At 38.7% G+C, this 17,980-nt stretch overlaps 1 protein-coding gene across 6 annotated transcripts in view; it reads right to left on the minus strand.

The window, feature by feature from the left end:
* Window positions 1-209: 209 nt before the first annotated feature.
* LOC138693347 (zinc finger protein 665-like) overlaps window positions 210-17,980 on the minus strand; it is a 31,433-nt gene continuing 13,662 nt past the window's right edge. For 5 of the 6 annotated variants that reach the window (XM_069817261.1, XM_069817260.1, XM_069817262.1 and 2 more), the window contains 3 exons: window positions 15,252-15,407; window positions 14,537-14,619; window positions 210-2,379 (listed from right to left, as the gene is read on the minus strand). In XM_069817261.1, coding sequence (XP_069673362.1) covers window positions 1,050-2,379; window positions 14,537-14,619; window positions 15,252-15,407 — 1,569 coding nt within the window. In that variant the 3' untranslated portion in view covers window positions 210-1,049. The remainder of the gene's footprint in view (window positions 2,380-14,536; window positions 14,620-15,251; window positions 15,408-17,980) is intronic. The other variant, XM_069817265.1, reaches the window with a different exon arrangement.

Genomic DNA, 17,980 nt, shown 5'->3' on the forward strand with positions numbered 1-17,980 from the left:
ACAGTTGCAGCACTAATAAACACTTATATATGTCGTGATTTACATTGGCTACTATCCTATAAAAAAACCATTATCCGAAGTCCGATTCTAAGTCTGGGTTTTTGAATCACAAAAATGTTTATTTCAATAGTATAATGACAAAAAGTTACCTGGACAAACAATTTACTTCAATGAATTTGGCATGGTTGTGTATTCAGGTCTTCTTATATTTAATATTGTAAATGTTTTATATATTTTTATCGCAAAAATTCGAAACTTGTTTCTCCCAACATTTACAATCGGTACTTATTTGCTAAATACAAATCGTAGCAAAATATATACGCACGGACCTCTTCAGAAGATACACATAAATATTTTGTATTTCTAAGAGACTTAAAACATATAAAGGTGCGTCTACGCCGTTCAACTTTTCTTTCAAGTTTACGCATTCAAGCAATGCATGCAAGATTGATATTTAATATTAATTAATATACATTGCGAACATGACGTTCAAAATGGTGCACCATGTAGACACCAACTCTTAATGCATCTTAACTGAACGCGCGTTTTAAATTTGATTCTTTGAATACTCTTTCCAGATTTCAAACTGAACCGTGTAGATGCAGCTTAGGACATAAAGTAATAAAAAATGAAAATCAAATTCCGGAGCTCACCACATTCAAGACACATTGCCTTAAAATGGTCTGTCATCTGAGTGCAAGCGTGCAAGAATCTTAAGACATCTCCAACGCAGGTAACAGTTGGTTCTTACAACGAATACAGCGCAGGTACTTCTGGGCTTCAGCACTTCCGAGAGAAACGGTAATCATACGGATTCTTGCTGGTTTGTACGCGAATATGCACATTTAATAACGCGAATAGATGTAAACCTTCCGCAAGGGTTCCATTCCAATTACTTTCGCTGTGTAGAAAAGCATGGATACCGAGTTGACTCGAATAAGCGTATGCCATTCTACACACACGGCACTTGAATTATTTCTCCCTCGTGAACGCGTGCATGCGTTTTAAGTTGACTTAAGTCCGCGTAGCTTTCCCCACAGTGATGGCACTTATGAGGTTTCTCGCATGTGTATGCGTGTATGCGATTTGAGGTGACACGTGTCTATGAAGGTCTTCGCGCAGTAATGACATTTATATGGCTTCTCGCCTGTGTGTACGCGTGTATGGACTTTCAATTGACTCGAATAAGCGTAGCTTTTCCTACATTGATGGCACTTATATGGCCTCTCTCGTGTGTGTACACGTGCATGCGGTTTTAGTTGACTCGAGTGTGTGAAAGCTTTCCCGCAGACAGGGCATTTATATGGCTTCTCGCCTGAGTGTACACGTGCATGCAGCTTCAGGTAACGCGAGCTCGCGTAGCTTCTCCCACACTCTATGCATTTATAAGGCTTGTCGCCTGTGTGTACCCGTGCATGCATTTTCAGAAGACACAAATACAAGTAGCTTTTCCCACAGTCCTGGCACTTATGCGGTTTCTCGCCTGTGTGTAGGCATAAATGCCGTTGGAGTTGACTGGAGTCTGTGAAGGATGTTCCACATTTATGGCACTTATATGTCTCCTCGCCAGTGTGTACGTGTGAATGAGTTTTGAGTTGATTAAAACGCGTGTACTTTTTCCCACACCTCTGGCACATATATGGCTTTTCGCCCGTGTGTACCCGTGTATGGCTTTTGAGCTTACTCGAACACGTAAATGCTTTCCCACAGTCATTACACTTGAACGGCTTCTCGCCTGTATGCACGCGTGCATGCTCCTTAAGCCGACTCGAGTAAGCGTAGCTTTTGCCACAGTCATTACACTTATACGGCTTCTCGCCGCTATGCACGCGTGCATGCGCCTTAAGCTGACTCGAGTAAGCGTAGCTTTTGCCACAGTCATGACACTTATATGGGTTCTCCCCTGCGTGTACGCGTGTATGAGTTTCGAGTTCACTCGAGTCAGTTAAAGTTTTACCACACTCACGACACTTATATTGCTTCTCGCCTGCGTGTACGAGAGCATGTCTATTTAGTCTACTGGAGTACGCGAAGCTTTTTCCACAGTCGCCACACTTGAATGGCTTCTCTTCGTTGTGTAAGCGCGAATGCGCTTTCAATTCCATGGAAAGCGCAAATGTTTTCCTACACTTATTGCATTTATACGACAACTCGCCTGTGTGTGTGCGTACGTGCCTCCTGAGATTTGATGAATGTCCGTAAGTTTTCTCACACTCGTGACACTTGAATGGCTTCTCGTCGGTGTGTATGGCATCGTTCTTTCCATGATGTACGCAATGCGAAAAATTCTGCCGACAAATATCACAACTGAAACACTTCTCATCTTGTACAATACTGTCGCTGCAAGCTGGCACTCCACTCTTACAGGTAACTGCAATTCTGTGAAGATGATGTAAATACAGTACGAACAATAATGACTAAAACACAATAAACCAAAAATATCAACACTATCTTTAATAAGTAAACAGACATAGTCTACATATACTACTACTACTACTTACTGGCTTTTAAGGAACCCGGAGGTTCATTGCCGCCCTCACATAAGCCCGCCATTGGTCCCTATCCTGAGCGAGATTAATTCAGTCTCTACCATCATATCCCACCTCCCTCAAATCCATTTTAATATTATCCTCCCATCTACGTCTCGGCCTCCCCAAAGGTCTATTCCCCTCTGGCCTCCCAACTAACACTCTATATGCATTTCTGGATTCGCCTATACGTGCTACACGCCCTGCCCATCTCAAACGTCTGAATTTAATGTTCCTAATTATGTCAGGTGAAGGATGCAATGCGTGCAGCTCTGCATTGTGTAACTTTCTCCATTCCCCTGTAACTTCATCCCTCTTAGCCCCAAATATTTTCCTAAGAACCTTATTCTCAAAAACCCTCAATCAGTGTTCCTCTCTCAAAGTGAGATTCCAAGTTTCACAGCCATACACAACAACAGGTAATATAACTGTTTTATATATTCTAACTTTCAGATTTTTTGACAGCAGACTAGATGACAAAAGCTTCTCAACCGAATAATAACAGGCATTTCCCATATTTATTCTGCGTTTAATTTCTTCCCGAATGTCATTTATATTTGTTACTGTTGCTCCAAGAATTTTTCCACCTCTTCGAAGGATAAATCTCCAACTTTTATATTTATATCCTGATTAGTTAGCAAGATTGAAGAAACAAATTTCTTCGTACGTTGGAAACTACAATTGAAATTAACAATTTCTGTCAAATCTTACGTAATATCTTAAAGAGTCCTCTACTTCCAATGTACTTGAGTTCTGTAGGACTGAAACTACAGTTATTCGCTTGGTCTCGTATTATTTTGCTTTGGTTTACGAATAGAGAAGGAATCTATGATATGAGAAGTAGTTAATAAAATGCATGCAATATATTTCTTCCTTAATCGTCATTCTAAAATTAGTACAGGCTAGCAACAAATTTTTCAATATGGTTTATTCCAAATGTATCGTATGAGTCTAATGTTATTTTAATAATGAACTTGTACTTACAAATTAAACAAGTGGTCGCATAGGCCTGTAGCAATGCCGAGAATTTACTGAAAGGCACTGCGGCATGGCCAGTTTTATACACAATTTTGAAAGCATCACGCCCATTGCAAAGAGAAGTGGCGTCGTTGAGCATGGACACAGATTTTCACTGTATGATGGCTTAACTAAAGTACCAGTGAAATTTGGCTCATTGTCTTGAAACAGTAAGAATTTCAAATTGTTATGTTTTGTTTCACCACTGGTAATGAAAGAGATGGCTTTAGTTGCCGCTTGGAAAATTGTATCCTACATCAAAACTATCAACAAGGCAAAAGCATTTATATTATGCAATGCATGAATATCAATACGTGAATAGAAGACTATATATAGAGGCACATAAGAAACACATTATATTCGTTCTGTTTCTGAGCTAAAAACATAGAATTGACCTATGAGTATAGGCATCCTTTCACCTGTTGTGGAATACAAATATCATGACAAAACTGCAGGCAATTCTGTAACATGAGACATAATTGAATCGCAATGTACAAATGAAAGATACTGTCTGAGCAACTCCAAATTAGTATTATGAGATTCTCAATATTGTAATGTGGACCACTTGTCACCGACAAATGTAACATAAAAATGGAAGAAAAAAATCTGCATCAAGAAAAGGTGTAAAAGAAAGAGAGAAAAATAAAGAGTTTTAAAGCCGTTAAACAATAAACATCTGTTTGACATTGAAGCCATTAGCAGTCGCGCTCTCCAGTAGCCTGCAGTGCTTTGTAACTAACGATGGTTCTCATTTAACAGCTGTACAGACTTCTAAATTTTGTGCGTCAATTTTATTATTATTATTATTATTGTTATTATTGTTGTTCTTATTATTATTATTATTATTATTATTATTATTATTATTATCATCGCAGACATGACCTTGAATTTAACAGTGAATGTGTATGGGTTCAAATCCCTACGGAAGATGGTTATAATATTTTAATAGGCAATCATTATTTTTCACCGGATACTGATCCTAAAATTTTAAAATCCTATCTTAATTTTCTTTAATTCAATCTAGACTCACACAATTACAGACTATTAATGCTCGATGACTTCAACGCTCCTGGTATGGATTGGACATCTGGTTGTTGTCCCAATTATATACATTATTATGCCAAAATCAAATCACTGGAGTTATTTTCATCCCTAAGTTATATCAGCTTGCAACAAATTAACTTTACAGTTAATAACAGGAACCTACTTGACTTAGTTTTTACAAATGTTTCTGAGAGTGAAGTCAAGCTGGCATCGCATTCTCTAGTCTTACAAGATAAATATCATCCACCCCTCTTAATAAATCTTGAAGTTAATCAATCTTACTCTAATCAAAGTCAACAAAGTTGTTTTCATAATTATGCTCAAGGTGATTACCTGAATCTTTTACTAGCCTATGCAATTGTGACTGGAATTGCGTGTACCAAGCCAATGACGTAAATGTAGCAACTAATTCACTATGTTTGATTGTTAAAAATGCCATATCTCAGTCAATTCCAGTCACAACGACTAAAAGTCTAAATATCCTGAATGGTTTCCAAACAGCTTACGTCAACTTATCAGAAGAAAAGATAAGGCGCACAAAAAATATAAAGGATTCAAAACTCATATCTATTAGCAAATTTTCTCTAATTATAGAAAACTAGTTAAATCTAAAATCAAAACTGATAAATTAATTTGGCTTAAAAAATCGATGAAAATTTAAAAAATGAGCCTAAGAAATTTTGGAAGTATGTTGAATCATTTCGTATAACTGATAACCACCCATATGAATTAATTATTAAAGATAAACACCTTACTGATGAAAAAGATATTGTCAATGCAGTTGCTAACCATTTCAATTCAGTTCAGAAAAAGCTTCATCTTAAAGCACAAAACAATAACAACAATTGTACAGAATGTCTATCTATACCAATTGTAACACATGATGATGTAAGGAAATCAATAAAAAAATTAAAGCCGACTAAATCAACAGGCACTGATGGTATTCCAAATTTTATAATTAAAGGGTGTTCAGAAATTCTTACACCTTTATTAGTTCACATATTTAACTTAAGTTTGAAATCTGGGGTATTTCCATCATACTGGAAACAAGCAGCAGTTATTCCGATCTTTAAAAATGGCAAAAGGAATTTAGTTAGTAACTACAGACCTATCTCTATTTTAAATAATTTCTCTAAAATTTTTGAAACTATAATTCACAAACATATTTCATTTTTTGTTAAAAATAAATTAAATTCTACACAACACGGATTTACAAGATCCAAATCTACTACAACTAACTCAGTCTCTTATTTGAATCAGATTGTACCAGTTGTTGAATCCCAGGGCCAAACAGATGCAATATATTTTGATTTCAGTAAGGCGTTTGATATATTTCCACACTCTATTCTATTGTCTAAATTAAATAATATAGGATTATCGGTAAGCTACATAAACTGGTTTGAAAATTATTTACACGATAGACAATCTTGTGTACGAATTTCGAATACTCTCTCTGATCCATTTAATATTATTTGTGGTGTGCCCCAGGGCTCAACTTTAGGACCTCTTCTATTTGACGACATTTGCAAAAGAATAAGTTCTGACTATCTATTATTCGCTGACGATATTAAAATTTTTCGAAAAATCAAAAGTAATGCTGACTGTCAATTTCTTCAGGATGACATTAATTCAATTACCAATTAATCAGTTGATAACGGGATGATGATTAACGAATCCAAAACTTATGTAATATCATTTTCAAGGAAAACATCTACACTAAAATATAACTATCTTCTAAAAACTGTATTAATTAACAGAAAAGACTGTATTAGAGACCTCGGTGTATAATTGACAATAAATTATATTTTCATAACCACATAGATTATATTTATAACTATGCAATAAGAATGTTAGGAATAATTCGGTCAATAACTTATTCTTTTTCAACACCTGACTCTCTTTTAATACTATACTATACATTAGTGAGATCGAAACTCGAATATGCATCTGTAGTTTGGAACTCTACTTCAAGTAATGATTCGGCAAAACTAGAAAATATTCAAAGGAAATTTATATCATTATGTTTGTACAGATTTTTGCCTAATAACTCTGGATATAACTATGATAAAAAATGCGAGCACTTTAAATGTCGAAGCCTGTATGCCAGACGTCATGATCTCGATTATTTATTCTTATGTAAGGTCCTTAAAGGTGACATTAATTGTCAATCTTTATTAAACAGTGTCAGCCTTCGTATTGCTATGAAGGACATGAGACATCACAAACTCTTCTATATTAAAAATTCTAAATCTTCCTCACCGGTCTCCAGATGTATTAAACATGCTAACTTACATGTAGGCGATTTCGATCCATTCAATGTATAGAAGTATTAGAATATGGCAATGGCTTTGCTAATATTAATTGCATTATCTTTCTACACATATTGGTAATACTTTTGTATGAATCAACTCCTTTCCATAACATGTAATAGTATTAATTCTTGTAAACTAATCATTGTAATCTATACTCATTTTGTTGTTATCTCTATTATGTAATGTGTACCACAGTTCTTCATTTTATTGCATTATTTGTATCACTGTGCTGGACTTTTATTGGCCTATGGCTGTTGTCCAGCACACAAATATAAATAAATAAATAAATGAATGAATGAATGAATGAATAAATTATTATTATTATGTTATTTAGTGGGGTTTAAAAAGGGTGCGTCAGCTATTTTGGCTATTTGCGACTTTATCTAAAGTCCTTAACTAAACAGAAACACAATACAATAACCAGAATACTTAAAAGAACTAAAAAGTGTTGTCACGGTTGAAATGAGGCAAACAAATGCATAAATAAATTACCTGGTGCATTTATAAAATCATCGGATGTAAAAGGTCTGAATGTAAAGTTTGTTAAAAACATATACCAAACAAATGTAAGTGAAACGGGTCGTTAAAAAAATCAATTAATTAATATGTCAAGTCCTGTATTCGATAAAAATCTCAGAACTGCATTTGTACAATTAGAATCATTTCCAAGAGAATCATGTAGAGTTGGCCGAATTCCATATTGCCCACAGACACGGTTATATTTTCTACGATGCAATAAAAAATGTTTCACCTCAAGTGGAACACGGCACATATCACACTCTGGCTGAGGCTCGCCACATATGAGACGGCCATGTGTCAGATGACATTGGCCAATCTTCAACCAGGTGAGTAAAATTTCGTGTCGTAACACTCTTGTGGACGAATCCCAAACTCGAAGAGTATTCTTTATTCTTCATAACTTATTTCCCTCCTGTGCAGACCATTCTGCTTTCCATTGCCACCATATTGTGTGTTTCAGGTAATCTTGAATATCTTGTCACATTTCATGCCAATATACCTCAGATTCATTCAAAGCACAATCCCTTGCTGCAGCATCTGCTGCCTCATTACCAAGAATGCCAACATGACCCGGAGTCCACACTACTCCAATCTCATAATCCGAGGTTAGGAGAGTGTGGAAAAGTTCCTGGGTTCTCAACACAAGCGTATCATCAGAATTCAAACACTGCAGGGACTGAATGGCAGTTCAAGAGTTGGAGCAGATAAGGAATCTGCCCGGGGTTGTACAATTAAAAACAATAAAGCTCTATAATAAAAATACACTTCTGCGATAAAAACGCTAGTGTACTGGCTCCATTTATATTTCAATATCTGTCCATTTGCAACAAAGGAACAACCAACACAATCATTTACTCAGGATCCGTTAGTAAAAACTAATGAATAATTTTGAAACTGAGATAAAAGTTCACTAAAACGAAGTCTATTAACAAAACCTGGTGTAAAATTCTTAAAACATCGGCTCAGACTTACATCAAACATGGGACGTCGCATAATCCACGGTGGAGTGATGGTATACTCCAGTGTGCGAACTGATGGTAGATGGATGTCGAGCTCAGAAAGCAGATCACGAAAACGCACGCCTGCTGGACGAAGTCTCAGTGAATTTTCACTGTATCAGCAGTGAAGAGACGAATGATAGAAAGAGTCGTAAGAATTGTGCTCAGGCTGCTAGCGGAACTTAACAGCATATCAGCACAAGAGGACATTATGTCGCCGATACAGTGATGGTTCTCCCGCTTCAAAATATAGGCTCTCCAACAGACTCATTCGGAATGCACCTGTAGTGAGTCGAATCCATTGATGATGGACAGTATCTAAAAGGCTTAATTTAGATTTATTTGCTGAGCCATAAATAAAACAGCCATAATCCAGTATTGCTTGGATAAGAGTACGATAAAGCCGTAAAAGCATTATGTGATCTGCATCCCAGCGAATTACTGACAAAAGGCGTACAGACTTTTCACAACGCCATCTTAAATCAGGTATATGCGCCTCCCACATTAATATATAATTAAAGATAAAGCCCAAAAATCTCGCAGTGTCTGTATATTGCAACTCCACTCCATTAAGACGTAGTTCGAGATGTGGATGGAATCCGCGATGGTTGTAAAAGTGGACACACTGCGTTTTATTAGTGAGGAATTTAAAGGCATTGTGAACAGCGCATTCTGATTGCACGTCGATGACCAGTTGCAACTGTCGACCGATGGATGCAAGATATTTGGAGCTGTAATATAAATTGAAGTCATCAACGTAACGTACAATAGAGAAGATACTGGGTCACCTACACAATGGGCAATTCCATTGATCCTAATGCAGAAAAGAAGAACGCTTAATACAGACCCCTGCAGAACGCCGTTTTATTGAAGATGTTTGTTTGAAAGAGTGGTGCCTACTCGAACTCGGAAATACCGCTCTGCCATGAACTTCGCAATAAACGTTGGGAGACTACCACTAAGTCCCCAATTATGCACAGTTTGCAGAATTCCATAACGTCATGTGGGATCGTAAGCCTTTTCTCGATAAAGAAGACCAACACAAGATGCTAGTTCTTGAGGAAAGCATTTCTAATGGCACTCTGCTGCTGAACAAGATGGTCTGCAGCAGATCTGTGCTTACGAAAACCACATTGGCTAATAGATACTCGGATTCCCGATTCGAGTACCCACATCAGGCGTTTGCTTATCATCTTGTCCATAACCTTGCATACGCACCTACTGAGACAAACTGGCCTATAACTACCTGGTAAAGAAGGATCCCTTCCCGGTTTCTGGAATGGGATTACAATGGCGGAACGCCAAGCAGATGGAAATACACCCTCAGTCCAGATTCTGTTGTATATTGACAGAAGAAATGATATTCCAGCTGGCGGAACATGGCGAAGCATACGGTAATGGATATTGTCAGGGACAGGGGAGGTGTCAGAGGATGTGTCTAGTGCCGCCTCCAGCTCCTCAGATGTGAAAGGTGCATTGTAGTGTTCAGTGTTATCAGATATAAACTTCAGGGTTCATTCTTCTGCAGCATCTTTGATTTTTTAGAAATTCCGGGGCATAATTATTTGAGCTGCTTGTATGTGCAAATGAGCTAGCGAATATTTCTGCAATTTGAATGGGACTGGTGGTCGTTACGCCATTGTTTAGAAGGCTCAGAATTACAGAGCTACATTTCCCCATTATACGACGGACTTTGTCCTATATGGTGTTAGCTGGGACTTTCTTTTTCAATGAATTGACGTAGTTTGTCCAGGACGTCATCTTAGCATTGCACAGTGCGACGAGCTTTGGCTCGAAGATGTTTAAACTGGACAAAATTTTCTTGGGTCGGATGGCGCTCAAATTGGCGTAAAGTACGTTTGCGGTCTCGGATTGCATCTCTGCAGACATCCATCCGCTAAGGTACGGGGGAGTGTTTTGGCCTGCAGGACGACCGGGGGATAGATAATTCCACAGACTTTATAACCACATTTGAGAAATGGTCTACTACGGTGGCCACACATTCATGTCCGTTCTCATCGAATAATATGGACTCCAAAAATGCGACCCAGTCCGCCTTCTTAATAATCCAGTTTGGAGAGCGTGATTCCGAAGGACGTAGAGCAGACATATGCATTCGGATGGAGTAGTGGTCATTACCATGTCGGTCGTGAATCACAGACCATTCGCAATGCGTGGACAAAACTGGGCTACAAATGGAGATATCAGTAATTGAATAAGTACCATAAGGAAAGAAATGGTATGTTACTTCCCCTGAATTCAGGGTAATGAGATTTAGAGGGATACACACCTCTGCTATTTTATTTCCTCTGTCATCATCGGAAATTTAGCCCCAAGAGTGGTGGGATGCATTGAAATCCCCCACTATCATATATAGAGCAGGTTCCTGCTGGATGTTATGTTATGTTATGTTTTATTTAACGACGCTCGCAACTGCAGAGGTTATATCAGCGTCGCCGGGTGTGCCGGAATTTTGTCCCGCAGGAGTTCTTTTACATGCCAGTAAATCTACTGACATGAGCCTGTCGCATTTAAGCACACTTAAATGCCATCGACCTGGCCCGGGATCGAACCCGCAACCTTGGGCATAGAAGGCCTCCTGCTGGAGAATATGTTGAATTTCATTTACTGTGAAAGGAGTATCTGGGAGCATACACACAGAGACTATTGGAAACTGAATGCTAGGTAGAGTTATTGTTGCGGCTATGCATTGCTGAGGAGTGGTAACTTTAATGACAGAGGAAAAGATACTTTGACGAAGTAGGAGGGCACAACCTCTATTAGCACGAATACCGGCAAAGTGACCATACCAGTGAACGTAGTATCCCGAGATACTCAGGGAGTTTTCGGGCCGGAGGTGTGTCTCCTGAAGACAGAAAATAGCAAGATTATCATGATAGATCAATTGTTGTACTGCTGTATATCTGCTGTGTAAACCGTTCACATTCAACTGCATAAAATCAGTCATCTCAAGGAGCTAAATCATGTTGGTGGCTTCACAGGGGATCTTCTCTCCTTATCTTTTCTGTGATTTGGTGCCTTTGACTGAGACCGCTTAGCCCTCGACCGTGGGGACTCACTCGCAGATCTTCGCACACCTGATCGTGATCTTGATCGGGCACGGGATTGAGAGCATTATCTCGACCCGTCACCCGAACAAGGAGTGCGACGTCGCGGCAATCTACCAAGCCTTGAATCTTTGTCTGTATCCACGATAGTGATCTTTTTAGGAATGTAAGGCCTGATTTAAAGGCCACGCGTGTCGTCTGACATAGCTGTCTGAGTGGCACCGTCCACATACGTTTGGGTAGCGATCTCAATTCGCTTCCTAGGTATCCTAGCAAGAGGTGGCGTTTGCGTGAAAGCGTCAATTCCCTCTGTTGCTTTTTTCAATACTGAAGCACAGGACTTTTCCGTCGCTTTTTTTTTGTTGATCTAAAACACGCTTACGCGCCTCGAAAAACGTAATATTTCCTCGGACTCGGAGCTCTTGAATATCCTTCTCTACCATATACTTCGGGCAATTTTTAGAATTAGCGGCGTGATCCCCAGAACAATTCAAACAGTGCTTGGTGGCGGCATTGGGGAATCACCATGGTCAGCACCGCAGCACTTTGCACATACGATGTTGTTAGTGTAACGTTTTTGCGTATGTCCGAACCGTTGGCACCTAAAGCACCGCATTGAGTTCGGCACATACGCACCAACTGGAACACCCTCGTACCCGACAAGAATGTATTCTGGTAGGAGAGGCTTTTCGAAGGAAAAAAAAAGGCAGTGCTCAGGGGAACAATCTGTCCGTCCCGCTTACGTAATAAACGGTAAGCCTTGGACACGGACTGCTCCGCCAGTTCTAGTTGGATCTCTTCATCAGACATATCATCCTGAGAATCCGTATGCGCTATTCCCCACGTGGTATTCAGCGAGGAGTGCTGTTCGACTTTAACAGGGTAAGACGCTAGCAACTTCGCTTTCAACAATGTCTCACTCTGTTTTGGAGATATAGTCTCGATGAGGAGACTACCATTGTGTAGTCGAGTTGCATTTTTGACCTTCCCAACGAGTCCGTCGAGAGCGCGTCTCACGTAAAATGGACTGACGTCCTTCACAGTCTTCTCTGTTCCGTCCACAGTGATACTAATAAACTTTGGAGGCAGCACTTTAACAGTCACTTTCTCAGGGTACAGGTCCATTGCAATGTTCGTCTTATTAGCACCAGTCGTGTCTATTCCTGTCTTGTTTTTCGTGATTTTTTTTCTGAGGAGGGGAAGAAGAGTGCGAGGACATATTGAACTGCCACTGCCTGCGGAACCTTCGGCGTCAGCCTGCCACCAGGGGAGCGTTAGAAGAGACTCCAAAAATTTCTTCACGATCTGTGCCGGCTATGAGGACCCCCACACAGCCCGAACCCAAGCAACCCACATCACGCAAGTTACCCTTCAAAGTGGACATTACACACATAATGGCAAGTCTTGCACCAGAGGCGTGTCGCAGTTTTAGGTCCATACCACGGGAATATCCGCCCGTGGCTCCCCACTCTACGCTGAAAAGAACTGCTGGACTACTCGACTAACTCCGACCTTGCCCACCAAAGCCGCAGCAATCCAGGACCGCACAGCTTCAGGGGACTTGTGGTTGATTACACTGCGACACCCATAAGTCAGTTGTAACACGTCGGAGTGACATCCGCCCCGGTGAGCGGAGTCGGTCACCAGAAAGTCTAAATTGCCCCGGCCCCCATTGGTGCTCTACGTGAATGTACGTGACCTCTGGTCCGGCTTCGGCACCTAAACTTGCATATAGGGGCAGTATGAAGGGTCCACTATTCTTTCGTTGCTGGGCGCCATGTCGGGCCGCACAATTCGGAAGTCGCGCTCGAAACCGTGGGACAGGACAATGAAGATAGGAAAGATCCCCGCCAGTATGACGGGAGTTATAAGCCTAAGAACCTTAACCTAAGAATGAATATAAATATCTAGAAGAGGAAGAAGTATGTGCCTCACCAGGCATTCTTAACAAATCCCGTCACGTAGGTGGACGTGGCAAAGAACTAACAGTGTGGATGGAAAGGTGAAAATGGCTGTGATGATGTGGTGGGCATTCCGCATGCTATGGTGGCTGGCGGAGAGAAATATAGTGATGAAAAAGACGAGAGAACGAAAAGGGCTGGATAATGGTAAGTCGATAAATAGTCGAAAAGAAGAGCACGAGAGCCACCATTGCACCCCCAGCATGGAGGAACCCACCTCGACTGGTATTACTATTATTATTATTATTATTATTATTATTATTATTATTATTATTATTATTATTAGCATCATCATCATCCAGTCTGCTCTCAAAAAAGCTGAACGTCAAAATTTATAAAACACTTATACTACCGGTTGTTCTGTATGGTTATGAAACCTGGAGTCCCACTTTGAGAGAGGACAGAGGTTGTGTTCAAGGATAAGGTGCTTAGAAGAATATTTGGGGCTAAGAGGGATGAAGTTACATGAGAATGAAGAAAGTTACACAATGCAGAACTGCACACATTGTATTCTTCATCTCACACAATTAGGAACATCAAATCCAAACATTTGATATGGGCAGAGCATGTAGCACATATGGGCGAATCCAGAAATGCATATAGTATGTTAGTTTGGAGGCCGGAGGGAAAAAGATCTTTGGGGAGACCAAGACGTAGATGGGAGGTTAATATTAAAATGGATTTGAGGGAGGTGGGATATGATGGTAGGGACTGGATTAATCTTGCTCAGGACAGGGACCGATGGCGGGATTATGTGATAGTGGCAATGAACCTCTGGGTTCTCTAAAAGCCATAAATATTATTATTACTACTATTATTATTATAATTATTATTATTATTATTATTATTATTATTATTATTATTATTATTATTATTATTATTATTAATGGACATAGACAGAAACGTAGATATATAAGTAGACATACAGAGAAGCAGAACTTGTACAGCTTAAGAACCTGAAGTACTCTCTGTTAATCATTTGAACTACAATCATGTTAAAACTAATTACAAAATTCTTTTCATTGCCATTATTATTTAAATAAAGCAGTGAAACTAAAAAAGAAGTAGAGCCTCACACACTTCACTCACCTCTCACTTAAGACTTCATTTCCATCAGCTGCTACTTCCAGTTTCACCTCCTCCTCTACTTCAACCTGCTCAGATAACTCTTCCTGCAAAAGATAATGCAATACGTAACTATACGACAATACTGAATGAATTATCAATTCATTGTAGTTTATGTACTGCGGAATTGATCTTAAATTCTACTTAATCCAGTAAACCATTCAAACGATGCAATGAAGAACAAGATATGCAAATAAATTTAAAGAGTAGAACAATGGCATATTGTAAGAAATATCCTGTTGTAAGTAAAATCTCTATAAACCGTAAGTTATTTGAAAAAGTAAATGAGAATGGCTCTCGAATTATATTCAAAGATGTTCGTATGTGAGTATGATTAAATTCATAAGTGATCAAATCTTAAGGTAAAATTTGTAACGGAACAATTTGGGTAAGGAAGCTTGGACCTATTTCAGATATTTTCAGAACATTTTAAGATATCTTATGGAAACCACAAGTGGTGGTAATTATTGACAGTAACACGCCCCAATCTATACTGTGCTGTCAATTAAATTAAAACGGAAGTGACGAGAATTATTATTATGCTTAGTGGAAAACATTCAGGGAAAAGTGGTGATGAAGAAATTGAAAGCGTGAGAGAAACAATTGTACCCTTGGCCTCCTGCCTGCAGGAGCCACAACATCCTGTAAATAACAGAGGGAGAACGAGTGACCAACACACCTTATTAACTTCGCTCCACTCTGCTTCACTCTTCACGATGGGAAAGTGAATTGACACAGGAGTTTCCTCGAAAGTAATGTCTGATTCCAGCTTACAACTCCGGTCTATACACTCCGTCTTTATTTCAGTCTCGTGCAGATCCAATAAATTTCCTTCCTGCAAAATGTAAAACATAGTAATTATGTAATATATAATGTATTGTTATTCACAAAAAAAAAAAACAGCGATAATTTTTGAAGTTATCCATTCTTGTATTAATACTGATGTCAACGAATGCACTTGTAACAACTCAAAAGTCAATTGTAAAATATTTTGTGCGAATATCTGCGAATGTAATATGATGTCATGTTCAAATAAATGCCTACTTTCTATTTTAATTCCATATAGAACTACATTACACATCAAAATAATTGTGAAATTATTAGCAAAGAGTATGCCAGAAAATACAAATCATGTCTTAAAATAAGTTACCAGTCCAGTGGTAATAACTAGCGGGTTGCGTAACACTTTCGAGTGAGTCATGGGTCGTGTGCGTCATTTCAGACTGTATTAATAAATAAATCCAAAATGCTTCAGTTTAAATATTATTTGTCAGTTAATTTTTTTAACTACAAATTTTTTTGGATGTGTGTAATATTCTAAACAATAATGTTTTCAACATCTTTTTCACGCGAGAAAACCTATTTGTATCTTATATCTTACAATAGAAGTGATGATTTTATTTAAAACAAAATTCTTGAATATATGCTCGCCTTCCCTCAAAGGAAAAGTTGGGAGATTTTGGGGGCCATAAAGCGGCCTTATTCAGACTGGTTGGAGATCCATTCATTAACAATCGTCATCCCGAATTTTGACTTGGGATTAGTAACAGAGAAGTCTCTGCTGAGAGTGGTTTGTCAGTTTGATTTAGGTCTTATTTTAGTGTTCAGCGAATCTGTTTAACATGTCTTATAATAGTATGCATTTGTATTAGTATTCGAGTTAGGTTTTCGCATTTCTTATAAATATGAATAAACCAATTATTAAAAAGGAAGATACCGTTCGTCTCTGGGTAAATTAAATACAGTTTCAGTGCCTCTGCTTCATCAAGTTGTAATTCAGTCACTAAAAGTAATAATATTCTAAATTCACTCGAACAATCGACATCAGATGGAAAAAAAATGTCGGCTAGTAGTCGAAAATTTTACGAAAGTTATCTGAAAAGCAAACATTCTGATGGGGACAGATAAAAAAGTGAACTTTTTTTCTTTTCTTCCATCATGGTGACAATGTCAAAGCAAATACTGATATAAATTTTGGCCACTCGACTACAATTACGAGGCCGTCCAGAAAGTGACTTTCCCTGGGGTCGCTTACAGAAAAATAGCAAAATTGCATGGAGAGATTTATTGAAACAGATACAACAACTGTTGCACTATTTGTCAACATATTCCCCCACTGAAATTGAGACATTTGTCATACCATAGGATCAATTTTTGTATCCTTGTGTCGTAGAAGTCAGCTACCTAGGATCGGAACCAGCGTTTGACAGTCATGTGCTCTTCTCTGCCGATCCCATGATATGACATGTATCTCAGTTCTGGTGGGGAATATGTCGAAAAAGACTTAAACAATTCCTGTGTCTGTTCCAATAAATTTTTTCAATAAAATTGGGTTTTCTTTCTCTTAAATGGTCCTTGGCGAACTTATGTATGTAGCCTATGTATGTATATGTAGTAGGTACTAGGCACTGGCACTAGGATGTCCTTATTTTTCAAGTTTTAAAATACCTCCCCCTCCCTTCCCTCACATCGATTCTCCCTGGCTTAAAAACTAATGTGGATGAAATTCTGATCCAATAGGTTAATATTTAAGGTATGCTCAATGCAAGTGACATTTCCCCTTACTGAATGGTTATTTTGCGTATTACGGTGATTTATTTATTTATTTTATTGGGTTATTTTACGACGCTGTATCAACATCTAGGTTATTTAGCGACTGAATGAAATGAAGGTGATAATGCCGGTGAAATGAGTCCAGGGTCCAGCACCGAAAGTTACCCAGCATTTGCTCGTATTGGGTTGAGGGAAAACCCCGGAAAAAACCTCAACCAGGTAACTTGCCTCGACTGGGATTCGAACCCGGGCCACCTGGTTTCGCGGCCAGAAGCGCTGACCATTGCCCCACAGGTGTGGACTACTACGGTGATGTGCTGAAACCATGTTCAATTACTAAATCAATCAATCAATTGATGCAACATTCTTTTATTATAATAGGTAACGACATGGAACAGCGGCATTTTCACATAGAAAGCTGGAGGTAGATATTGAAAGTATACAAGAACACTACGAGCAGTCGAGCCCGTTCATTAATAACAGAAGAAACTGTAATGTTATGTTGTTATAGGGGAAACTACTTAGTCCACATTCCAGCACAATACATGTGGCGCCTATTCGATAATAGAGGGTGAAGAAAGACCATGGAGGAGTGTAGACTTCTTTGAATAGGGATAGCACTTGCGATGTGCTGGACGACTTCCAAGATGAACTGATTCTATTCCTCGTCTTTCGTCAGCAAAGCATTGTATTCCTGCATGAGGGTGAACCCTCCTTGCGTGGTGATGCTGAGTCTTTTGACCATCACTCTCTTCTCTGATGAGTTAACAATAATAATAATAATAATAATAATAATAATAATAATAATAATAATAATAATAATAATAATAATAACAATAACAATAATAAAAATAA

The sequence above is a fragment of the Periplaneta americana genome, chromosome 17 (assembly GCF_040183065.1).
Source record: "Periplaneta americana isolate PAMFEO1 chromosome 17, P.americana_PAMFEO1_priV1, whole genome shotgun sequence".
Taxonomy (NCBI): domain Eukaryota; kingdom Metazoa; phylum Arthropoda; class Insecta; order Blattodea; family Blattidae; genus Periplaneta; species Periplaneta americana.